General features: G+C 41.1%; 1 protein-coding gene across 1 annotated transcript in view; it reads left to right on the forward strand.

Annotated features, from left to right (window-relative positions):
* Positions 1-9,284: 9,284 nt before the first annotated feature.
* The window catches only part of SPATA13 (spermatogenesis associated 13), a 310,734-nt gene continuing 293,448 nt past the window's right edge, over positions 9,285-26,570 (forward strand). The window contains exon 1 of the mRNA XM_081130574.1: positions 9,285-9,363. Coding sequence (XP_080986700.1) covers positions 9,352-9,363 — 12 coding nt within the window. The 5' untranslated portion in view covers positions 9,285-9,351. The remainder of the gene's footprint in view (positions 9,364-26,570) is intronic.

Genomic DNA, 26,570 nt, shown 5'->3' on the forward strand with positions numbered 1-26,570 from the left:
TTGCTTCATATATAGTTACTTATCAAACAGCTGCTGAATTAATGAATAAAGAAAATTCAAAGTGAAGAATAACAATTTATTATTTCTTCAATAGCAGCAGAGAAATGGGCACAGTTGGTCACTGGGAATGCTTTTGAGGAAATGTGATTAAGAATTCCTATGGGCCCCGGCCGGGCATGGCTCAGCGGTTGAGCGTCGACCTAGGATCCAGGCGATCAGGGTTCGATTCCCGGTCAGGGCACATGCCCGGGTTGTGGGCTCGATTAATGGCTCTCTCATCATTGATGTTTCTCTCTCTCTCTCTCCCTCTCCTTTCCTCTCTCTGAAATCAATAAAGACATATTTAAAAAAAAAAAAATCCTAAGGACTCCCTAAGGAGTGAATTTACTAGGAAGCCTCAATTTCCATCTCATTTCTCCTCCCTCCATATCTACCTGGAAGACCCAGGGCCTGGAGGTGTTTGTATGTGTCATCATATCAGAAGGGGATTCTGTGTTGCAATGAGCAAGTTTCACTTTGGTGGCTAATAATACTGTCAGATCTTGTCAGTTTTATTTATGTGCCTATTTCTGTGGGGTATCCAATGAAAATGATCAAAAGTGACTTTATTGGGATCCCAAGGTAAAATTCTTATTTGGTGCTTAGAAGAATTTAGGACAGTAGACATGAGTGGGTCTTTATTGCCACCCATCCCATCCCTGCCTTGACTTTCTTTCATTTAATTCAAGCCCCAATAATGCACTAGAGCAGTTCATGAGAATAATGTTACATTTGAAAATTTGAAGAGATTCTAAAGTATATATTCATGTCTGTATGCAGCTTAGAATAAAGAACTTTCCACATAATTAGTCTAACATATTTGTGTATTAACTTGGGAATCCAGGAAGGGGGATGTGATGCATTCCTATGTACCTCAAAAGTGGAAGAAATTTTTTATCCAAATTAATTAACCACAGATAATCACAGAAACTGAGAAAAAAATTAACAGAATGATAACTGAGCTAAATCTGTAGATGACAATATCTAACAATATAGTGTGTCCATAACAAGATTCAGGATCTCCAGATGCATGAGCAAATATTTTACTGAATGTAGGGCATGCTCGTAAGAGGTATCATTAGTGTTCAGCCCTCCCTGTGAGCTGTTTACATGACATATGGTTGACACCTTCAGGTGTGACTGAGTTCTGGGTCTTCTTTCCTGAAGTCCTAGGCATTCAGGACTCATGGAGCTGCCAATTAACCATCCAGGCCTCCCCTGCTCCCCACCTGTTCTTCCACTTCAGTTTCTTCCTAATCCTGTGTGTGAAGTTCAATCTTAAATCCAGAAACACTATCTAAATGCTTTCACACACAAATGTATGGCCGCCATCAGAAATGTTTCTCAGTGCACTCTCAAAGTGGGGAAAACAAACACCCAGAAACACTTTTCAAAGTCATTCACAGCAATAAACAAAAGAAGAAAAAAGGCAGGTCAGCAAGTCAGCTGACCAGTACCTACGGTGCTCCCAGGGTGCAGAGTACTAGACTAGAACCAGGGGAATTTAGGTACTAGTTTATCCCTAGGTCTCGAGTGATTTTATTAACTCTTCATAAGTGACTAGAGCATTAAGGGAAAACAGGATCCCCCACCCCCCCACACACATAAACACACTTTTTTCTATTATATAAAAAGTATGGTTGATGTTCAAACAGTACACAAAACAAATATGGACACTGTAAAATAATTATAATTGTATCCACAAAATTTCTAGGTTCCTGCCTCATCACACTTCCATCTTCTTTCGTAAATAGAATGTAGTTTTTCATGAAATATATCATGTCTTTTTATTTTAAGTGCACTAAAAATTTGTTATTGCATGGCTTGCTTAAATCACTTTCACAGTTAATTCTAAAAGGGTCTTGATGGAAATAGATATAAATATATGAATTTACACAGATGTAAATATATGAATGCTTGTTTATTTTTTTATTCTCATTTCTTCTGTCATATTTTCCTCATCTGCCTGTTTTAAATTATCTTTTTAAACTGGATATGCATTTATGTATGCCACCTAAACCTCTTTCTGAAACAAAATGTGATTTAAATAAAACAATAAACGTAATTATTGGGACATGCTGACAGCTAACATTAGTATTTCCAAACTTTAAAGTAGAAATGGATTTTGATATTAGAAAATAATGCACATTAGGTAAGTATGGATCCTTAGAGAAGTAAACCACAGATGTGGCATTCAACCTAGAAAAGAAGGAAGTGATTTAAATTCTTCCTCAATCTCAGGGGATGTGAAAGAGGTTTATTTTTAGATCTGTATGAATTTAAGCAGAGCCCGTACTCTGGGCACTTTCATCCTCCAGTCTTCCTCCTTTTCTTTTCACCGACCTCATTTTCGTTTTCCCTATTCCTTCCCACCCGTGCACCTGATGTCAGCAATTGCTATGCATCTGAAAGCATTACCCCATATGGAGGGATTGCTCTAAAACCTGCCTTTGGACACTAAGAATATTTTCATGGTTGCACCCTCTGAGTTCTTATTCAGAAAGACCTATTTCTAGGCATTGGACTCTGATGAGTGTCTGGTGTAAAGGCATCTGGGTGTCTTCTGTGTTCTTCCATTTGGGAAGCAGTTGACTGCGTGGAGGCTGTGGGTGATGCAGCCTCCAAGGGACGCCCTACTGAAGGACTGACCAGGGCCTATGGGAAGCAGTTGGCTGAAGAGTGCGGATGGCAAGGTCTCCCACACTCTAACCCCTGATGCTCAGAAAGCAGCCTAGCTCAGCCCCTGGGGGCTGGGGGAGGGGTGTCTCCCTGGCTGGGCAGGCTGCTCTGGTGCAGCTCTTCTATCTTACAGCTGTGACCCTGGAGACACATCCAGCTGGCTCCCAGGAGCTAGAAGACACATCTATCTTATTTTTGTATAAGAAAAGAATTACATACTTGCTATGATTCTGTTATTACAAAGTCAGCAAACAGTGAGAATCTTTTTCCTTTGTTTCATAGTTTGTTTTGTTTGTTTTTTTCTCTGCCAAAAGCAGCACATGCGCTGAAGGAGGCCAGGGCTGTGGAGGAGCAGGGCTTTGGAGAGAGGCGTTAAAATCCAAATTGCACTGTGTGATGTGCTGTATGTTGTTGGCGAGGAAAGCAATTTCTTGGACCCTCTTTTGAATCTGTGCGATGGCTAGTGGAAACTACGACAAAGATAATGTACACAGAGAGCCAGCGAGTGCCTCAGTAACAACCAGCCTTCCCCCCTCACATCCTCCTTCCCTTTGTAGGGAAGAATTACTGATGGATAGCAAAAATTAGTAAACAAAGTTAGTCTTCATAATCAAGCAAACACCTCTTTCAATGGATATGCCACAGTGTTGCTGTCCAGAAGGCCCAGTGGCTTGGGTGAGAAATAATTATAATATCTAGCCCTGTGATTTTTGTACATCGTCTCATTTAATATTCCTAACAACCTCTGAAGTGGGTATTATCACCCATACTTACAACCAGGAAACCACACTCAGAGATGAAGTGTATTGCACAGCTAATGCAGCTGGAGCTCAGTCTGATATCAGCCTCCACAGGCTGACCATTTGGCAACATTGCCAGACCCTATGAGCCTGTTGTGCACCCAGTCAGTAGTACAATTTTCTCTGCCCATGCTAAGAATTATTGAAAACAGAGCCTAGTCTTCATTTGTCTGATGAAGGAAACAGAAACTCATAAAGGCACACATATATCTAAGGTCACACAACTGGTGACCATATAATTGGACCTAAAACCCCTTCTGAAAACTTAGGCCTAGCCTCAGTTGTGTAAACCAAAATTAATTTTAGACTGTAATTAAGAATTTTAAAAATCATTTATTTGGTCAAGAAGAGCTACAGCCTGGGGAACACAGATTCAGGTAGTACCCTAAACAGTGCTCCAGGGAGCAAAGGGGAGGTGAATTTTTATAGGGAAGGTTCCTGTCTAGCTTCCCAGCTAAGTCTTTTTATGCAAATGAAGCATCCAAATTCTTACACTTCTGATTGGTCCAAATTTCTCAGTCCTGATTGGTCAGCATTATGTGTCCTGACTGGTTATTATGGAGCAGTTCTGATTATATTGGTTCATTTGTTGAAAGACAAAACTAGAAACTCTCTTATAGACTCAGATGGAATAAATGAACAGGGCATAGCGCAGGAAGCTGAGAGTTCATGTCTGAGGTTCTTCCTTTCTATACAGAGTAAGTGAGAAGCACCACTCGGCAAATGGTCACTAGGATCTTATTATTTATAATATTTTGGACTATGAGGAGTCCATCTGAGCAGATAAATTCCTGTTTAAGGTTCACATCAAATGAATCTTTTTCTCAGGGTCCATAGTTAGTTCCATCAGGGAAGTCATGGAACCTCCATAATCTCTTGGCTTCTAGCGCCTGCCTTTCTAAATGGCTTTATTTTTCTTTATAGCAATGATCACTACCTGACTTGTTATTTGTTTGTAGTATGCCCCACACTAGAAAGTCAGCTCCAAAGGCAGAGACCTGGGCTATTTTCATTGTCAGTTGTCTTTCCAGTACCTACAACTAATTAGTAGATAGGCACCAGGGAGGGTTTGTAAGCTAAGCAGATTTCTAAAGCCCATAGGTCTAACCACCCATAATTATTGAAGAGTAATGAGTATGCATCACCACTCCCAGCTATAGGACTTTAATACAGAGGATACATTTGTCAATGAAAAACATCATGGCAGTTTGTTTGGAGGTAGTGTTAGCCATCTCTTCATTCACCCTTCTCAGGTAACCACTTATCCATATATGGTAGGCTGGATCTGAATTCTGTTATGTAATTTAGTAATGATTCTCATGGTGGAAATTTCAGGGAGGAAAGATAAACCATTCTGGAGGCTCTCTTGTTATATCTGGACAAGTAGCTCAGCACTAATAGCTTTTAGTTATTCTTAATCAGACTGTCCTGTCCCCTATGTGAACTTCCTTAGGCATGTCATTTGTTTTACTCTATTTTTATTTTCTGAAAATAGGGCTTCCATTAGCAACTTGACTGTTAATAAAAATCATAAAATCTGGTTTTGGGGGAATACTGGAGGCTGCACCACATTAAAAGGAGACAGTCAATTATGATGAAATTCAATAAAATCAACACAGTGAGGTCTGCATATGGAAGTTTTTAACCACTCTATTTGGTATGAAGAGTACATAGTTCAGATCATTGTTAAAAATCCTTGGCAACTATGGACAATTCTATGCTAACAAACTGGACAACCTGGGCAAAATGGATAAATTCCTAGAAACATACAATATCCCAAAACTCAATCAGGAAAAATCAGAAAACCTGAATAGAATGGTAACAACTAATGAAATTGAAGCACTAATCAAAAAACTCCCAACAAACAAAAGCCCTGACTACATGGCTTCTCAGACGAATTTTACCACTCAAAGAAGAACTAACACCTATCCTCCTCAAACTATTCCAAAAATTCAAGAGGAGGGAAGATTTCCAAGCTATTTTTATGGGGCCAGCATTATCCTAATTCCAAAACCATATAAAGACACTAAACAGAAAGAAAATTATAGGCCAATATCCCTGGTGAATGTATATGTTAAAATCTTCATCAAAATATTAGTAAATCGGATTAAGCAATACATTAAAAATATCACCCGGCAGGGTATGGCTCAGGGGTTGAGCTTCTACGTAGGATACAGGCGATCGGGTTTCAATTCCCAATCAGGGCACATCGACAGGTTGCTCAATCCCCAGTGAGGGGCATGCAGGAGGCAGCTGATCAATGACTCTCTCATCATTGATGTTTCTATCTCTCTCTCTCCCTCTCCATTCCTCTCTCTGAAATCAATAAAGATATATATATATAAAAAAATCAGACACCATGACCAAGTGGGATTTATTCCAAGGGATGCAAGATTGGTACAATATCCACAAATCAATAAATGTGATATAACACATAAACAAAATGAAGGATAAAAATCACATGATCATATCAATAGGTGCAGAAAAAGCATTCGACAAAACCCAACACCCATTTATGATGAAAACGCTTAGCAAAGTGGGAATAGAGGGATCATGCCTCAACATAATAAAGGTCATATATAACAAACGTACAGCCAACATCATACTCAATGGGCAAAAACAAAAAGCGTTTCCCTTAAGATCAGGAACAAGACAGGGATGTCTGCTTTCACTACCCTTACTCAACATAGTACTGGAAGTCCTTGCCACAGTGATCAGACAAGAAGAAAAAAAGGCATCAAAATTGGAAAGGAGGGAGTAAAACTGTCATTATTTGTAGATGACATGATATTGTACATAGAAAACCCTAAAGACTCCACCAAAAAACCACTAGATTTAATTAATGTATTCAGCGAAGTCGCAGGATACAAAATTAAAATCCAGAAATTGATGACATTTTTATACACCAATAATGAACTCTCAGAAAGAGAAAATAAAAAAACTCCACAACAATCCCATTTACCATTGGGACAAAAAATTAATAAATTAGGAATTTATTAATAATTAATAAATTTATTAGGAATACATTTAACCCAGGAGGTAAAAGACCTATACTTGGAAAACTACAGGACACTGAAAAAAGAGACAGAAAAAGATATAAACAAGTGGAAGAATATACAGTGTACATGGATTGGTAGAATTAACATCATTAAAATGTCCATGCTACCCAAAGCAATCTATAAATTCAATGCAATCCCTATTAAAAAACCAATGGCATATTTCACAGATCTAGGACAAATACTCAAAAATCTTATATGGAATAAAAAAAAAACCCAAATAGCCATGGCAATCTTGAGAAAGAAGATCAAAGTTGGAGGGATCATAACACCAGATACCAAGTTATACTACAAAGCCACTGTAATCAAAACAGCCTGGTACTGGCACAAGAACAGGAATATAGATCAATGGAACAGAACAGAGAACCCAGAAATTAACTCAAACCATTACTCTCAATATTTGACAAAGGAGGCAAGAGGATACAATGGAGTAAAGACAGTCTATTCAATAAATGGCGTTGGGAAAATTGGATAGGTACATGCAAAAAAATGAAACTAGACCACAAACTTACACCATACACAAGAATAAAATCAAAATGGTCAAAAGACTTAAATATAAGTCACAAAACCATAAAAATCCTAGAAGAAAACATAGGCAGTAAAATTTCAGACATCTCATGTAGCAGAATTTTCACTGATATATCTTCCAGGGCAAGGGAAACAAAGGAAACAATAAACAAATGGGACTATATCAAACTACAAATCTTCTGCACAGCAAAAGAACCCACAGTATGGAAGAACATACTTGCCAATGAAACATCTAATAAGGGGTTAATATCCAAAATACATAAAGAACTTATACAACATCAACATCAGGAAGACAAAGGATCTAATTAAAAAAATATGCAAAGGACCTAAATAAACACTTCTCCAAAGAAAACATACAGATGGCCAATAAACATGAAAAAATGCTCATTGTTACTAGTCATCAGAGAGATGCAAATTACAATTACAATGAGGTATCACCGCACACCTGCTAGAATGGCTACAGTTAATAAGTCAACAAACAAATGCTGGCAAAGATGTGGAGAAAAGGGAACCCTAGTACATTGCTGGTGGGAATGCAGACTGGTGCAGCCACTATGGAAAACAATATGGAGTTTCCTCAAAAAATTTAAAAAAGGAACTGCCATTTGACCCAGTGATCCCACTTCTGGGAATATAATTTAAGAATTCCAAAACACCAATCAGAAAGAATATATGCATCCCTATATTCATAGCAGCATTATTTACAATAGCTAAGATCTGGAAATAGCCCAAGTGCCCATCAGTGGATGAGTGGAACTCATGAGTGGAACAATAAAAAAAAGATCTGCCACATTTACACAATGGAGTACTACTATGCAGTGTAAAAAGGAAGGATCTCTTACCCTTTGAGACAGCATAGAGGGACCTGGAGATATGCTAAGTGAAATGAGCCAGCCAGAGGAAGACAAATATCACATGATATCACTTATATCTGGAACCTAATGAACAAAGTAAACTAAGGAACAAAATAGGACGAGAGGCATGGACACATGGAACAGACTGACACACCTTAGAGGTGAGGGGTGTGGGTGGACTGGAAGAGATTAACCAAAGAACATACATGCATATATGCATAGACAATGGACAAGACAATAATGTGGTGAGGGCCTGGATTGGGGTGGGAGCGACTTGGAGGGGAGCAAAGGGAGGGAAGATGAGGGGGATCTGCAATACTGTCAACAATAAAAAAAATCCTTGACAAAAAAAGAGAAATCCCTCAATTAGTGTAATATTATAATTAGGACCGAGGGATTTAGACAGAACTTCCCTGTAATTTCTTTTGCTCAGTTCGGGCGTTAAGAAATGTGTGTGTGTGTGTGTGTGTGTGTGTGTGTGTGTGTGTGTGTGTTCTCTCACTTAGGTGCCTGAACATAGAGGAAGAAACTGTGAAATATGAATTCCATGTTTGCCTATTTATTCATGTTACTAACTATTTATTTCCCCAAACTATTCTCCTCTTAGTGTTTTCTTTTTTTAAAAAAATGTTTTCATTGATTTTTAGAGAAAGAGGAAGGGGGGGAGAGAGAGAAACATCAGTGGGCTGACTCCGCGGAGGACGGAGCCCGCAGCCCCGGCGCGCGCCGACCGGGGATCTCACCAGCCACCTCTCGGTGCACCGGTCCCGCCCGCCACAGGGCCTCACCCCGCCGGCCTCTTAGCCTTTTCTTCCCAATCAAATCGTCCCCACTTTTTTGGGCTTTTTCAACCCCGGGGGATTGGAAAGAGATGGAAAGAAGACTCCACCTTCTTATGAATATGCAACAGCAAGGGGCGGGGAGGAAACCCGGAGAAAACCCTGCAAGAAATTCAACCGGAGCCGGCCGGTAGCGGGCTCGCGGCGGCCGCCCCCACCCCCACCCTCCACCCTCCACCCTCCACCCTCCACCCTCCACCCTCCACCCCGCGCTTCTGAGACCAACAAACCAGAGCGCAGCGGGGTCCTGAAGCCCAGCTCGCCCCTGAGGATGAGCGGGGGGGCTACTCATCACCAGGGAAATGGGGCGTCCGACGGGCCCTTCCGAGCCCATCTGAACTCCGGCCAGGACGGGCACGGTCGGAGGGATTAACCGTCCCGGGGCCGAGTGGCCGGCAGGTCCCGCCCTTTGTGGTGAAACTGAGGCGCGCACAGGGTCCCTCGGGGCGGCGCCCGCCGGGCCCGAAGTTTACCAAGAGCTTCTCGGCGAATTCCTCCCCTCTCCGAGCTGGGCGCGGGGTGAGCGGAGCGCCCCAAGGACCCCCGGCGCGGAAGAATGCTGGAGAAGGTGAGTGCTTCTCCCGGCCGGTGTCCCTGTGCGAGACCCGGCCACCACGCAGCAGGTGGCTGAATTCCTGGGTCCTTGGAACATTTTTTTCGAAACAAGGGTGAGAGAAGGCGAGGCTCGGCGGCTCCGGGTAGAGGACGGGGCGGAGCCGTCGGGAGACGGAGGTTTGAAAAGTTGCCGCGGCCCAGCAGGTGCAGGGGGCGGGGGCGCGCTGCCGCCCCCGCGGCGCCGGCACAAAGCGGGCGGCCGGCCGGGCCGCGTCGCCATGGCAGCGGGGGCGGGCCGCCGGCGGCGTGCGCGGGTTGCGGGGCAACGGAGGAGCGAGTGGGCGCGGGACGCCGAGCGCCTGGGCGCCTCTCCCGGGATGCGGCGGCCGGGCTGATTTTTCTGGTCGCGCTTGGCCCTTGCATGGTTACTCCAGTCTGCGGGCACACGCACCCTCTGGCTAGGGAATCGGGCTTCCGGGCTGCCACCGCCTTACTGCCCTAGTCTCTGCTTCTGAAAATATTTGGGCTGTGTTCAGATGGAAGACATGAAAGAGTTAGAAGATACTCCTTCCTAAAGTAAAATATAATACAAACAGTATTTTGTTTACTCGTTTTCCACGTAGCATCTGCTGATAGGTATTCCTTAATTATTATTATTCTTAAAAAAATAAAATACAGAAACAGGTTTGGACCCATGAAAACAAATTGCCCTTCAGCATTTCCGACCTATTAAGCAAAATCTTTGGAAAAGAAAGGCACATACAGCAGGCAGCAAGCACACTATTAAGAACCCCGAAGGGTGCGTCTTGGAAGTATTTTAGGAAGACGTGACTTTCACAAAGCCTGGGAGAGAATCAACCTCCATTTTATTTCACTGGGTATTTTCTCACATGTTAATGTCCCAAGTAATTTCGGCTTACCTATCTCAAAGATTATTTGTTTTAGCCATACACTACAGAAAAAAAATGGGCAAGGAACTTGAGTTATCTTTACAGTGCCAGACTTGGGAAGAAAGGTATAAGTGGGACATACAAGGTTGAATTAGAAAAATTCGCAGTCAGGGGTGCCCTCCAGGAGTGGCTCCGTCGAGTGTCATCCCGTGCACTGCAGGGCTGCAGGTTCGATTCCCGGCAAGGCACATGCCTGGGTTCCAGGTTCCATCCTGGGTCGGGGGGAGTGCGGAAGGCAGCTGATCCATGTTTCTCTCTCTGCCAATGTTTCTGTCTCTCTCTCTCCCTTCCTCTCTCTAAGCATGTCCTCAGGTGAGGATTAAAAAAAGAAAGAGAGAAAAAGTCACAGTCTAGGAAGTAGTTATAATTCACTATGTTAGTCTCATTTATAAATTCCACCCAGGACATACCCTGCTAATGGCCAGGAGACGTGCAATAATCACAGATGAGCTTTTGCTTCATCTGTGTCATCGCCTTTGCCATTACATTATTGTACCCATTTAAAAATATGAGGAAGACATTATTGTACCCATTTAAAATATGAAGACGGTAACACTCAGAAAAGTGCAGTAATTTGCCCCAGGTCTCGCGGTTAGTCAGGATCTATATCCAAATGTTACTGGTATGACAGGCTGCTTCTAAATATTTAATCATTTATCCCTATGTCCCGACTAACCAAATTACCATATTTTGATTATTCTTAATAGTGAATGTGAATTTATTTAAAAAATTATGTGGCTTTCTTTTTGGTTGAGATGTTTCTAAAGTCAGATATCAATTATATGTATGTTTTTCCTACTGGAATTTAGAAACATTTTCAATTAAATATTTTCCAGGGGTTCCTGAGGAGTTAATGAGAAAATAAAAATGTGATTATTCCAATCAGTCTTTGACAATATTAGAGGTACTTGTCTATCAAAGGGTTTTAATTTACAAATTGTTATAGATATAGATTTATTTAAAGCAAAATACACCACTTACATTAGCATTCAAGTTTTTATTACCTTTATTGATTTTAAATCTTTTTAGTCAGATGTGTTAGTTTCTGCTGGAGTGACTTTATAGGGAAAGTTGGAAATTGCTTCTGGCAACTTGTCCAGGAAGTTCAGGTAGGTCCCTGGCTTGACCTGCAGTGGGATTTGGCTACATATATCCCTTGCTGCCCTGAAAACCACTTTGACCTGATTTTATATGTGTTTTTACTGTTAAAGTTTTATCTTTCCAAATAGATTTCAGGGTCATGAAGGCAAACACCAGGTCTCTTGTGTCTCTAGAATCCACCTCTTAATGCCAAGTAAAGACTCTTCATAAATACTGACTAACAGGAAAAACAAAAGTGAACTTTTTCAGGCCAATGAAATACAGAGCAGAAAAATCCTTTAAAATATATAATATCCAGAGTCACAGAAATTGTAATTATTTGCTGACTGATTGTTGTGATGATACCATACTGTAATATTCTAGGTAGTACCTCTTTTACAGATAGGAAAATTGAGCTATGGCCATTATATAAAGTACTTTACAGCGTATTATTGCCTTAATTGAGCCTCACAACAACCATGCAAGAATTCGCATCACCTTTTTTTTTTAACATATGAGAAAGAACAACTCAGAGAAGTTGAGCGATGTGGTCAGAGTCATCTAGAAATGGAGAGGCACATCTGACGATGTTGAATGATTTTGCTTTATGCCCTTGCAAACCAGATGCACTTGGGAGCTTTGGGGAATTGAACCTCTCAACACACCTGGGGATGCTGGGTGCAAGATGCCTTTTCTCCATCTCACTTTCCCAAGGGAGGTAAAGAAAGAGGCAGGGTGGGAAAAAGGAAGAGATGGAAAGGGGCTCAGCAGAGCAAAAGAAAATGAGAGGAAAAATAGTGAAATGAAGTTCATAAAAGAAGGAAGCAATGTTCAAAATTGGTAGTGACGAGACCCAGAAAGTGAAGTGTCTGCTAAAACAGCCATAACAAAGTGCCATGGACTGGCTGACTTAACAGACATTTATTGTCTCATAATTTTGAAGGCTGGAAGTTCAAGGTCAAGGTGTCAGTATGGTTGATTTCTTCGAAGAACTCTCTCCTTGGTTTGCAGGTAGCCACCTTTTTGCTGTGTCCTCACATGGTCTTCCCTCTGTGTGTTTGTCTGTGTCCTAATCTCCTCTTCATACGACACCTGTTATATTGGATTAGGATCCATCAATATGAGCTCATTTTACCTAATTTCCTCTTTAAATGCCCTTCTAAATACAGTCATATTCTGCCCTGGCCGGTTTGGCTTAGTGGTTAGAGCGTCGGCCCTCAGACTGAAGGGCCCTTGGTTTGATTTTGGCCAAGGGCATGTACCTGGGTTGCAGGCTCCATTCCTGGCCCTGGTCGGGGCACGTGCAGGAGGCAGCCAATCAATGTGTCTCTCACATCAATGTTTCTCTCTCTCTCCCTCCCTTCCAACTCTCTCTGAAAAGCAATGGAAAAAATACCCTCAGGTGAGGATTAAAAAAAATAATAATAATGATAAATAAATACAGTCACATTCTGAGGTGCTGGGGTTAGGACTTCAACATATGGATTCTGGGGGTGGGGGAACTCAGTTTAGCCCATAATAGAGAAAAAGGAAAATGAACTTGGTCTATGACTCTGAAAACAAAGACCTATTTCAATTGCTTTGTTCCTATTAGTGTTCTCTCCTAGCACAAATAAATGTTTGAGTGAGTTGTGGGAATTTCTTACATCAGTATATTCCCCTGGACGTTTAAAGGAAAAAAAGAGATTCAGAACTGAATTATTCTATATTTAGCTTGCCTTATACTTTATTTCACTCTCACCAATGCAGGGCAGCTCCATACTTTATCAAGCGTTGCCAAGGGCAGACCCCACTGATGACAACCCCATTTCCAGTAGGTATGACCAGTCTCTGCCCTTTTTGAACTGCAGAATGATTTGAGTCATATCCACTGCTTGTGCAGCATGATAAGTCCAATAAAAACGAAATTACAATACTGAAAGGAGAGTGAAGCATAGATTTTACAGCCCTCAGAGCCAGAAAGATAAGCTCTGCAATCTTCTATCTGGATGGCATTTTCCATGCCTATTTCTAACAAGATTTGTTCAGCATAGTATTTCAGACTGTGAAAGGTACCCAGAAGAATTGGAAGGTTTTCTCTGAGGCATTGAACAACCAACAAGGTTATAATTAGAATGTGTCGAAAGATTCAGATTATCAAAATGCTGTGTTCATAGACTAACAGGGATAACAGGAAGCCTGCAAGTCTTGCGGCCGGTGCCATGCTCTTGGCTTAGTTCACAGGACTTGCTTTGTAAAGGTAGGAATCAATGCTGTGTTTCAAGATGGCCAAAGAAAGTTCCAGAATCTTCTGCAATAAAGGTTTCAGTATTCACCAACTGTCAGAATCTCGCAGTACTGTTGTTTGTCTTCTTGATGTCCTCTGTAGTCTGCCTTCAGGTGGAGCATAGCTGTCCACTTTTCTTCATGTAATATCTTCCCATTCGCTAAAAGAGTTGCTAAAAGAGTTTTAATGAGTCACTTCTAGGCCTTTTTTGTTAGTTTAATCAGAACTCTGTTTATTGTTTTAGGAACCCGATTTTATGAGTTTCACAATAGTTCCCCCTCCCCACCCTGAATTGTGGAGGGTTATTGCACTTCCCTGGGTCCCCCCTTGAGGATCATCCCATTTACTTCGAAGTGTGAGGCCCTGGGCTACATTCTAAAATATCTGCACTGAAGTATGTGCATCCATCACACTTGGTGAAGCTTTTTCAAGGAATACCAAAAGCTTTCGAAATGTACTTCTTGGATGTGATCCAGCAGCTTCCCACGATGAGTGGTTTCAGAAACAGGTTCTCATGTGGAATGGCTATTGTCATCCCAACCAAAAAAGAAAGCCTGTTTCTCAGAGCAGTGCATACTTAATTAGTACAGAGATCGAAGCCAGCACCTGGAATTTGGAAAGTCAGCTTTGAAAGGCAGTGCAAGTCCCTGAAGGGTAGAACTTATATTTCTCGTTCTGATTTGAGCCAGACATTTGCCTAAGTGGTCAGTTGTGCAAATTGACTGGCACAGGTCCAGGAGGTGGTTGATTTGTACAGCAGCAGCTTCTATAACACCTTTTAATTAAGAGATTGCCTCAGAGGCACTCTCCTCAAACTGGGAGAAAAGAACCAAACACAGATGTATAAAGAGTGAGGAAAAACCACTGTTCGTGACTGTTTATGGCTTTCCCAGATTCTGGCACAGTGAAATACCCTTTATTTCTCTTTGAAGAAGGTCTTGACATTGAAGAAGAAGAGGCCTTGGAGTTCCCACGCAGTCACAAGTACTTATCAATCACTGTCTACTCAGCTTGGACAGGGCATGAGAAGATATGTCATGGGCTCTCCTCAAGTAGCCAATACTCTAATTCAGGGTAAACAGACGTGAAAATACGAATGCACATGAAAGGCTCTGTTGTGTACACGCTCCACAAGCCACCAGGAACAACTGCTGGAGGTGGGGCTCAGTGACCAGAGGACTACATCTTCCTTTCTGTGGTTTCCCAGATGCATATCTTCTTCAAGTTCTTGTCACCCCAACCCCCTACATTTCCCTGCTTTTCAGAGTCTTACTTCAGTCCAGTGAAGATGGTCAAGAAATCCTATCTCTGTGTTTAAACTGGCCATGGGATTTTAAGCCTTTAAACTCCTGGAGGAACTCCATCAGGATTTGAAGGAAAAAAAGAAAGGGCTGGGCTGGAGAAGCAGAAGAGAGAGTAATTTCTACTCTCTTTCTTATCACTGATGGAAGTCATAAATCCTTGGAAAGCCATTAAAACACTGCCTGAGAGTTCATTTTAAGGACAGAAGGATATGTAGGTAACATAAGAGTATGAGACTGTGTTGAGGGCAACAGCAAGGCAGAGAGGAGAAAAACAGTGGTCCAAAATCCTAGATGGTGACAGGAGATAGGGCAACAGGAAGTGGCCCTAATCCTGATGGAAGAAAATAGACAGGATGACTAGGAAGCCAGTTTGGGATATAGAAATGTCCCCTGGGGTTGTGCCCTTAGAAGCTCAAGGCCCCCGCTCACCCACTGGAGCCCAGCGCCTCTCTGCATGATGATCAGTAGTGGTGTGGAGCTAGAGGGGTCCCAGAAGGGAAGGAGAGTACATGCCTTTGATTCTATTGCTGCTGGCATTTCGAGTTGGAACGATAAATTCAGTTATTGGTGTAGATTTTTATTTTATTTTATTATTTTATTTTATTTTTCAGCATACTACTGCTTTATGTGCACATATTACATATTTGCAGCTGGGCCAGGGACCTTTTCATTGTATATCCTATTTATAAGGAAAATGTATGCTGAATTCCAAACAAGTGAAATGTATTTTTGTTGCACAAGCCTTTGTAATATGAAGATAAGGGTAACTGAGAATTTTACTTGGATGGCCAAGGCATAGAACAAAGCGTGCTAGAGGAGGGTGGGGAGACCTGGGTGCAAGTCTTGTCTCTAACAAAATTAATAAATGTTTATCAAGCCAAATTCCCTGATATTACATTTTGTTATCTGCAGGAGGAGCGACTTGATTAGATTATCCCTAAGGTCCCTTAGTGTTCTGGAATTCTGCTCTTTCTAAAATGGAATGTGTCTTCTCTGGGAATCCCAAATGCTTGTCAGATTTCAATCCCTTTGCCTTTTTCCAGCGGTCTCCTGGTGTCCCTGTGAACCTGCAATGGACAACAATAATGTTACTTTCTTGTTTTCATACACAAAGTTGGGAAAGTCTCTGCAAGAAAATTTTTAGAGGTTACATCTCGTAGGTTTACTTAATTTATTCTTTTGGTTTATGCCTTTGTAAAAAATATAATTGTCTTCAAATGCTCCTGGCTTCAATGTCTTGGCTGTGAGATCTCAGCCTTGGTGATACTGCAGTCACATTGCCATAAAGCTGTCATGGTCTTTTGAGACTGCTTTTGTTGTTATTATATTGCACCTTAAATAGAACTTCTCAGGATGCATCCTCAACCCAAATGCCTGTAATTTCCTTTGACTGGAAACAGAAGGATTTCCTATGCAGTGAATGACAGCATGTACAACGTGAAGCACAATTATCTCTCCTTTTACACCACATAGAAAATCTTAGAAAGTTTTGAATTTTGGATTTATATTTTAAATGAATGAGAAGATAGAACTAAATGAAACCTGCACTGAACCTGCTTAATGAAAGTAGATCTCTTAGTTTATAGAATTTATCATCGTGGGATCTTAGTTGTCAGGTTTCCTTTCAGTGACCTTGTCTCTATTTAGATAGTAAATGTGATGTTTTAGAAACTTTTTTCTGTCTAGCTCTCAAAATGTGTTTGTGAAAGCCAGGAGCCATGCTGCTTACAGCATGCCCATATCTTTAGTGAGATGAAAGTTAGCTGGAATAATGTGAACATCAACAGTTCCCCTGATTGTGGGAGCATATTCTCTGGAGAAAAGTTAAGCCCTTGTAAAGCTAAATATTATATTAATCACTGTTAGCTCTGGGAATCTGCCCAAACAAATCATTCTTCCAACAGTGTTTGTGTTCAGCCAACTTAGGCAGGTAGCCACTGAACGGGGCATTTTCCCCCTAAAAGACATGATTTGGCCAGTAAGGTTTGGTTATGCCAACAATTTTCAACCTTTTTCATCTCATGGCACACAAAAACTAATTACTAAAATTGTGACACACCAAAAATATATTTTTTGCCAACCTGACAAAATAAAAAGGTATAATTTTGATTCATTCACACCTGAACACTATTATTGTGCTGGCTGTTGTAATTTTTAAATTTGACAATCTAAGGGAAAAGAGGTCAGTGCCCCTGGCTAATAGTCAGGTACGGCACGTTTTAAGAATTCTTTCGGAACGCTGGTTGAAAATCGCTGGCTATGCAGTTGAATGTTGACCAGTTAGGAGGTAAAAGCCCTAGACTTGGAAAGTTTGGTATCATGATGATCCAAAGTATAAACAGTTTTGTTCCCCACAATCATAATAGAAGCAGCATTTTAAATTTCAAATTGGCCAATCTTCAGAGCCACACTGTAAGCCACACATTAAGATATTGCGGGTAATAAGCAAGAAAAGTTTAAATGCCAACAGCAGTGAGAACTTGTTTATAAATGAAGAAAACAGGGCAAATTCCTTTGGAGAATGCTTAAAACTCCATTTTTTCCTGTTAAAAATGAGAAAAATGAAAGGATTTTCAAAGAATGTTGGCCAGTAATAGAGTTTCTTATAAAAACTATAATTTTTAGTAGAATTCCAATCAGAAGCTTAGGAGTCGAATAGCCTCTCCTAAAGGCAGCAGGAGACAGTAGTATCAAAACCTGATGCGTATAATACCTGCCAAAGTCTAATGGCAGCACTTTGTTCTAGTGATGACTTAATGGGTTTTGGAAGAGGAAGAAAAGAGCGGAAGTCAGGGCAGCTGGAAGGACGACACCAGGCAGCAGGGTGACTGGGCACCAGTGGGGGCCTTGGTGAGACAGGAGCTGCCTGGAGCAAAGGAGGCCAGGGACCTCCATGTTCAAGTGGTTCATCTTTGGCTATTTCTCTGGAAAAGGTGCTTCTGGAATTTTCACTGGGATCTGATTTATGAAGATGGGTTATGAGGGGGTAAGAAAAATTAGCCAAGTAGTTGGGCTGAAAAGCCGTGTATGAATTCGACACATGATAGAAAACCCCACCCTTTATTAATATTTTTATTTAGTGGTTTTAGATGAAAAATTTAGTATTTATACCATTTAATTTGCCAATTGGACAAAAAGATATATCCCATTAGTTTACTAAAAATTTATTTTTAAAAAACTGATTATTTAAAACATGGATTTTCATAGTGGGAGAGATAACAGTTTTTGCAGAGATGGCAATTTTTAGAAAAGCAAGAAAAACTGTTTTCTATAAACATTTTAATTGTATTAATTTTTAAAAATGTAATTGTTTAAAAATATTTAAATATGTAATATATTTACATGCTTTAAAATTAGAAGGTACAAAAGAGCATCTGCTGAAAAGTCGCCTCCTCTCTTCTCCTGCCTTCCACCCCACTGCGCGCCCAGGCCATCCAGCTTCTTTATTCTTTTTTATTGTGATAAGTATGTATAACATGAAATTTACAATTTTTAAGTGTGCAGTTGAATGGCATTAGGTGTATTCACATTGTTTGCATCCAGCACCACCATCCATCTGCAGAACTCTTTTCTCATCCCCATCTGAACCTCTGTCCCCATTTAACACCTGCTCCTTCCCCCTTTGCCCGGTGATTCACACTTCCCATCACTATAAATTTGAATATTCCAGGTATCTCATAGAAGTGTAATCACACAACATTTGCCCTTTTGTGCCTAGCTTATTTCACTTAGCATAATGTCCTCAGGTTCATCCACGCTGTAGTATGTGTCAGAATTTCATTTTCTTTTAGTGGCTGAGTAATATTCTCCTGGGTGTATATGCCACATTTTGTTTATCCTTGCATCCATCAATGGACATTTGGGTTATTTCTGCATTTTTTCATTCTCTTTAATGGTTGCATAGTATTCTGTTCTGTGTTGTAACATATTATCTAAACCAGTTCCCTATTGATGGATGTTTAGGTTCTTTCTATGTTTCAGTGAATAGTTGTAAACTTAAACCATTTCACACATGCATGAGTGTAATCAGGTAAACGCATTTCTTGAAATGGATTTGCTTTAAAAAACGTTATGGGCATCGCCCAGCTGCGCGTGGCTCAGCGGTTAAGCATCGACCTAGGATCCAGGAGATCGCGGTTCGATTCCCGGTCAGGGCACATGCCCGGGTTGCGGGCTCGATCCCCAGTCGGGGGTGTGCAGGAGGCAGCTGATCAGTGACTCTCATCATTGATGTTTCTATCTCTCTCTCTGAAATCAATAAAGATATACTTAAAAAATGTTATGGGCATATTAAATCTGGGGCTATTGCTAAATTCCCCTCCATGGAAATAGCGCCCACTTACCCTGTAGAGACTGTTTTCCTACCTTCACCTCATAGTGTGTTACCAAAGTCCTTCATCTTTGCTCATCTTGGGTGGAAAATGGTGTCTCACTACAGTAGCAACTTACGTTCCTCTTACTTGAGTGAACTCAGTGTTTCCGGGGCCATTGGATTTTTTTTACTGAAACTGTCTTCATTTCCTTTCTTCATCTCCCAGTTGGGCTAGTGAGGTTTCTTCTCCCTCTTCTTTATGTTAGCTGTTATTGAAAAATCTGCTTCTGTTTGGCATCCTTAATGCAGCCTGTGGGGGGCTCTGGAGCTCTGCTGTGAAACTGGAGCTTTGTCTAAGAGGAGTGAAACCTGCCTTTCGACCCTGGTACCGCAAACTGGCTCTGTGACAGCCATCCAACTGGTGCCGTAGGAGGCTTTACTGGAGTGTTATATTCAGAAGGAAGAATGTCTTTGTGAGAACATTATAAAAATTTCAATTCTCATAAAGTGTTTTAATGTTATTTAGGGTTTACTTATCTTTCAAATGGGGAAGATATAAACTCAATATAATAAGTAATTTGGTATATACTGACAAAAATAACCCCAAACCAGCATATTGTCAAATTTCATTTTGCTAAGCCCACATGAGCACGTACTGGGTACCTCAAACTCAACACGCCCCACTCTGAACTCATTCCTTTGATCCACAGAGCAACGCCTCAGTTCCTATATTTCCTGTCTGGATTTTCTAAGACATGTCCCCACTCACTTCCACATCCAGCATATCACCAGCCAATTGGATGTACTAAACATCCATCCTTCCCATGTGTTCACGACCCTGTCCCCCATCACCACCGCCTTGTCCAGCCCCTGTCCGAGCTCTTCCAGGTGACTGTGGCAGCCTTCCCTTCAGTTCCTTAAACTCAGGGTGCATACTTGTGTTTCAGGAAGTTCGAATCTGCTCTTCTGGAATGATCTCCACCTCCTTCGCCTGGAAAACTCCTGCTCAGTCTTCCTCCAGCAAGTCTTGCCTGACTCTCCACATCTGAGTCTGTGGCTTCTCCTGGGCCCCTGGATCCCTCTCCCCTCACATGATCACCCTTCACTGTAATAGCCTGTTTCCTGGTAAGGACAGCTACTCCCCACCAAGCAATAAGTGCCCCAGGACCAGGACCATGGCTCTCTTGTCTCCCACCATTGCCCCAGCAGCTAACATATTTATTGCTCATGAATACCTGTTGATGAATGACTGTTGAGAGATGGCCGGAACACCGAAGGAAAGTGTCTCCCAAGAATGGGCCATGGCTATGTGTGGGGGATGTGCAGCACACATCCTTAAAAAGGCAGCATTTGCTATCAGAATACAGCGTGGCCCAAAAGGACAAATACACACTTTAACAGCTGATAGCTCAATTTTGAAAATGAAATGTATTTTACTAAACACTGCCTCTATTATTATTCAAAGTGTGCGTATACATTTTTTGGGACACCCTATAGAAGCGGAGGTGTGGTAGAGGAGATTCACTGAAGTACTGGCTGGCGCATGCAAGGCATCTTTCAGCCATGACTTCTGTGATGTGTCAGTGGATAGGTCCCCCCCACCCGTCTATAATTGGAGCCTGTCTCTAATGACTGCATGTGGCAAATGTGGAGTTCCCTGTCCTTCAGTGAGCAGTGACAATGAGGAAAGGGTAAAATGGATACAGAGTGGGTTTTCAGTTTGTCTTGTTTTTACTAGCTTTGCAAAATTGGTTTCTCTGAGTGTGAAGGGATAAGAAATAGAAGACTAGAATTATAATAGTCAATAGGCAATAGATATTCTTTCACAGCCCCTCAGAGTTATGCAGAAAATAGCTTGTAACCAAGCCCTAGGTTTTAGGTCTATATAGCAGATTGAAACTTAAATTCACATACTGTTACAGAGTATTTGCTTTAGTCTACGAAGAACTTGCTGTAATTGTTACTAAACAAGTCAGTTAATTTAAGGGTGTTCTCAGTTGGGGTGATCTCAGCTGGGGGTGATTTTGCTCCCAAGGGACATTTGGCAAGGTCTGGGGATGTTTTTGACTGTCTCGATTGTGTCTGAGAAGATGCTTCTGGCGTCTAGTGGGTAAAGGTCAAGGATGTTGCTAAACATTCCACAATGTATGGGACAGTCCCCAGACACAGAATTATGTTGTCCAAAATGTGTAAAAATGATTTATCATCCATAGCTGTCTTTCTGATTTTATCCCTAAAAAGACAAAGAAAGAGGTGATCTTTAAATGCATATAAGTCAAAGATTATTTTGTTTTTCCAGTTTGGTTTGATCAGATCCAAGGTAGGGTTCATTGTTGTCTTTTGACAAATCCTGTTTAACTTAACTTGACATTAGCATCAGCACCACTGGTCTTGGTTTTAAAACTTGTTAGTATTTCTAACGTACTTTTAGAGCATTGACTATACTGACAACTTGCATCATACCCAGATGGGTAGCAACTGAGAGCAGTCAGCTTTGGCAGGTGGCCTAGAAGGAGACTCAGTTTCAGCCCAGAACAGGTGCAATCTTGAGGCTGACTGAGGTTTGTCCTTTGTAACAAATATAGGATGTTATTTCCATCATTATCTGATTGCATTTTCATATTTAAAATCTACCACACTCTGTGATCTAGACAGTTCTGATTCTTCTTACCAAAAAACTGCTGAAAAAAATGGCATAGATGGTAAAAGGTGGGAACTGAGAGCAAAGGCTTTAAATCTTGGGAAAGAGTAGAGGATGGTGAGAAGAGCTTTGAAATTCAAATTAGTAGCCTTTCTAAGGGGAAAAACCTAAAGTATTCATCCCTCTGGTGAGAGAATTCCTGAAGGGTGAGGCTACCTTGAGTTGGATGGAGGAAGAGGTGGGCTGTTATTTGCAGCACTGACCAGACCCATAGCTGAGAGCATGTGCTCTGTCCATATATGAACTTCATTTTTTTTTCTTAAATATATCTTTATTGATTTCAGAGAGAGGAAGGGGAGAGGGAGGGAGAGAGACAGAAACATCAATGATGAGAGAGTCACTGATCGGCTGCCTAGCCCGCAACCTGGGCATGTGCCCTGACCGGGAATCGAACCCCGATCGTCTGGATCCTAGGTTGACGCTCAACCGCTGAGCCACGCCCGGCCGGTCTGAGCTTCATTTTTAAAAAGAGCAGGTTGAGTGGAGAGCTACAAAGATGCCTGAGCAGATTGATATGGTACTTGTGAGACCCGTAATAATTGGGACACTCACTCTGGAACAGAACAGACCTTTAATGGCGGTCTTTGGGAAATGAAGCATTTATGGAAAGGCTATGTGTTAGTTTCTTCTCGCTGTTGTAACTACAAACTTAATGGCTTAAAACAACAGAAATTTATCGTACAGTTCTGGGGGCAGAAGTCTGAAATGGGTTTCACTCGTCTAAAATCAAGGAGTTGGCAGGATTGCTTTCTTCTGGAGGCACTGGGAGAGAATCTGTTTCTTGGCCTTTCCCAGCGTTTAGAGGCTGCCTGCATTTCTTGGCTTGAGGCCCCTTCCTCCCTCTTCAAAGCCAGCAATTGCATCACTCCAATTTCTGCTTCATCCTCGCATCTCCTTCTCAGACCCTCCTGCCTCCCTCTTTCCCTTATAAGGACCCTTTTGATTACATCGGGCCACCCAGATAATCCTGTGGGTGGGTGTTGATATTCTGTCTTATGGGTAGGAAAATGTGGCTCAGACAGTCTTTGTTTCCAGTGCCCCATTCCTCTTAAAATCAGTCAATAATGGGCTAACGCATACAGTCTGTGTTTCCAGTCACTCTGATGACCAGCTGTGATTAGTAAAAAAAATTGGGGCTCTTAAAAACAATTATTTCTTTCTACTTAAACAACCATACATTTAAACTAACAGTATTTTGAGTGGAAATGGTCTCCATTTTTGCTTTGCCTTTGTTCTTTTTACTTATTGAGATAAAATGGACATCCAGTAAACTGCACACATTTAAAGCGTGTGATTTGATCTATACATTAATCTGCTCCCTATCATTCTAGGTTGCTATGCATTTTTTAGAATTTCAAATAAAAGGAAATCATACAGCATGAACTTTGTTTTTGTCTGACTTCTTCCACTCAACGTAATTATTCTGAGACTCGTTCATGTTGTTGAGTGTGTCATTGGGTCATGCTTTGAATTGCTGGATATTGTTTGCCCAGTTGCCTGTGAGTGGGCACTTGGGTTGTGTCCAGTTTGGGGCTATTACAAGTAAAGCTGCCACGAACATTCACGCACAAATCTTGGTATGGACACGAGTTCATTTCTCCTGTGGTAATAACTACTAAGGGAATGACTGGGCCATGTGGTAGATGTGCTTAGCTTTTTAAGAAACTGCCCAGCTATTTTCTGAGTCACTGTTATTTTGCATCCCACCATGTGAGAATGAGAGTTCCGGTTACACTGCATTCTGTACCACACTTGCTGTGAGGAGGTCTTTGATTCTAGCAGTTCTAGTAGATGTGTGAGGGGTCTTGAGGGGTTTTAATTTGCATTTCATTAACAGCTAATGATGCTGAGTATTTTTATGTGCTTAACTGCCATCGGTATACCTTTTTTCATGATATCCAAATCTTTTGCCAATTTTTTATTGGATTGTTGTTTGTTTTCATATTATTGTGTTTGAGAGTTTTTTACATATTCAGAACAAAAATCCTTTCAGACATGTACTTTTTAAACATTTTCTCTCAGCTTGTGGCTTAAATTTTCATCCTCTAACACTGTCTTTCAAAGAGCAGAAGTTCTTAAATTTGATTAAGTCCAATCTATAAATTTTTTTCTTTTATGGGTTGTGCTTTTTGGCGGTATGTCTATGAAATCTTTGCCTAACATAAGGTCGCAATGATTTTGTTCCTGTGTTCTTACGGAAGTTTTATATATCTAGATAACCTTATATATCTAGATAAATTTATATATCTACATTTACATTTAGGTCTATGATCTTATTTGGATGAATTTTTGTAAATGCTGTGAGATATAAATCACAGCGTGTGTTTTTTAAAAATATGTACTGGACCATTTGTTTCAGAACCATTTGTTGAAAAGACTACACTTTTTCCATTGAAATTATTTTGCATTTTTGTTGAAAATCACTTGGTCGTACATGTGAGAGTCTATTTCTAGACTCTATTTTGTTCTTTTCACCATATTTTCATCTTTTTGCCAATGCCAGGCTGTGTTGATAACTGTAGCTTTGTAAGTCTCAAAGATCAGGTAGTGGGGCCCTCCATCTTTTTTTTCAATTACAGTATACATTCAATATTATTTTGTATTAGTTTCAGGTGTACAGCATGGTGGTTAGAGAAAGTATGTGATTGTGTAAGCTCCATCTTTTTATCAAGGTTGTTTTGGCTATTCAAATACTTTATATTTCTACATATTTTAGGAACAGCTTCTCACTGTCTACCAAGAAAACCCACCACACTTGGTATTTTGATTGGTATTGTATAGAATATATAGATTGATTTGTGGAGATGTGATATGTTAACAATATTGAATCTTCCAATCCATTAACACAGTATATTTTTAATTTTAATTAGTCTCAGCAGCATTTTTATAATTTTAATTATACAGGCCACATTCTTCCTGGACTCCCAGCAACATTCAACTAGGGCAGATTGCCAGGCTCAGCCTGGGTTCTTCTGCTTTGTGCTGTGGTCACCTCACTTGTGTCCCACCTCTCAGGGACCACTGCCACATGTTGTCTGATATCTAATGTTTGAAAACTATTGTTTCATACACTTAGGTTTTCAATATTCTTTAGGTAAGGAAGTAAAATTGGTTCTTTTTTTTTAAAATTTTATATTTGTTTAAAATATTACAGATGATGTCCCTTTTTCTCCCCAATGACCCATTCCACCCCGTCCCTTCCCCCTCCCCAGTCCCTCTCCCCACCACCATCCATGTCCTTGGGTTGTGCATACATGCATATAAATTCTTTGGTTACTCTCTCCCCCTCCACCCACCCACCCTCCTCCATCCCTCTGACATTCGTCGGTCTCATCTATGCTTCCATGTCATTGAATCTATTCTGTTCATCAGTTTATTAAGTTCTTTAGATTCCACGTATAAGCGAGATCATGTGATATTTGTCTTTTGCTGCCTGGCTTAGTTCACTTAACATAATATTCTCCACAATGAGGTATCACTTCACACCTGTCAGAATGGCTGCCATCAACAAATCAACAAACAACACGTGCTGGCGAGGGTGTGGAGAAAGGGGAACCCTGGTACACTGCTGGTGGGAATGCAGACTGGTGCAACCACTATGGAAAACAGTATGGAGTTACCTCAAAAAATTAGTAATGGAGCTGCCGTTTGACCCAGGGATTCCACTCCTAGGAATGTATCCTAAGAATCCTGAAACATTCATCAGAAAGAATATATGTACCCCGATGTTCATAGCAGCACAGTTTACAATAGCTAAGACCTGGAAACAGCCCAAGTGCCCATCAGTAGATGAGTGGATAAAAAAGCTGTGGGACATTTACACCATGGAATACTACGCAGCTATAAAGAAAAAGAATTTAGTACCCTTTGGGGCAGTATGGGTGGACCTGTAAAACTGGTTCTTATTACTTCATGTTTTTAGAATCAGAAATCTCCTTTTAAGGTATTTAGTAGCAAGCTTTCCTCTGCTTAGAAATTCATGCAAAGCAAATCCAAAGCAACTCTATTGTTATAGGCCGAATCTCTGGCTTATAACAATACTAAATGGTTAATTAGCTAGGGTTGAAAGAGTGCTGTGTAGTAGGATACATCCAACAATGAGTCAGCCTATGAACATAAAAAAGGATGTTCGCCCTCGTTAATAATCACCAAAATGCAAATTAAAACCGCAAAAAGATGGCATTTCACGCTCCCCAGATTGGTAGAAAATTTTAAAGTTGGGTAATACCAAGTGCGGAAGAGGGTGGAGAGCAACTGAAGTTTCATTCGCTGCTGGTGGGATGAAGCACATCGGTCAAGAACTTGGCATTATCTAGAACCTGTCTACATTCTTGAGAAAAGAGAGCCTGGCGAAGCTTCTTTGCTCCCAGGAGGCAGGAAGGAGGAAGGAAGAGTGACATGCAGGGAGCTGCATCCCCAAGCGACCTGCTGGGCAGGGAGAGTGAATCTGCTCGGCTCTCTCCCTCCTGCTGCTCATTGGTCCAAGCTTGCCCTTTGGGAGTCAACTGTCCTATACTTTCAGGTTACATCGAGCCCATCAGCAGCTGGGACGGTAGAGTCCATGGTCAGCATCGTGACACTTCACCTGAGCCAGAAACTGCATGAAG

Source organism: Miniopterus schreibersii (genome assembly GCF_964146895.1).
Source record: "Miniopterus schreibersii genome assembly, chromosome: 2".
NCBI classification, from domain to species: Eukaryota; Metazoa; Chordata; class Mammalia; order Chiroptera; family Miniopteridae; genus Miniopterus; species Miniopterus schreibersii.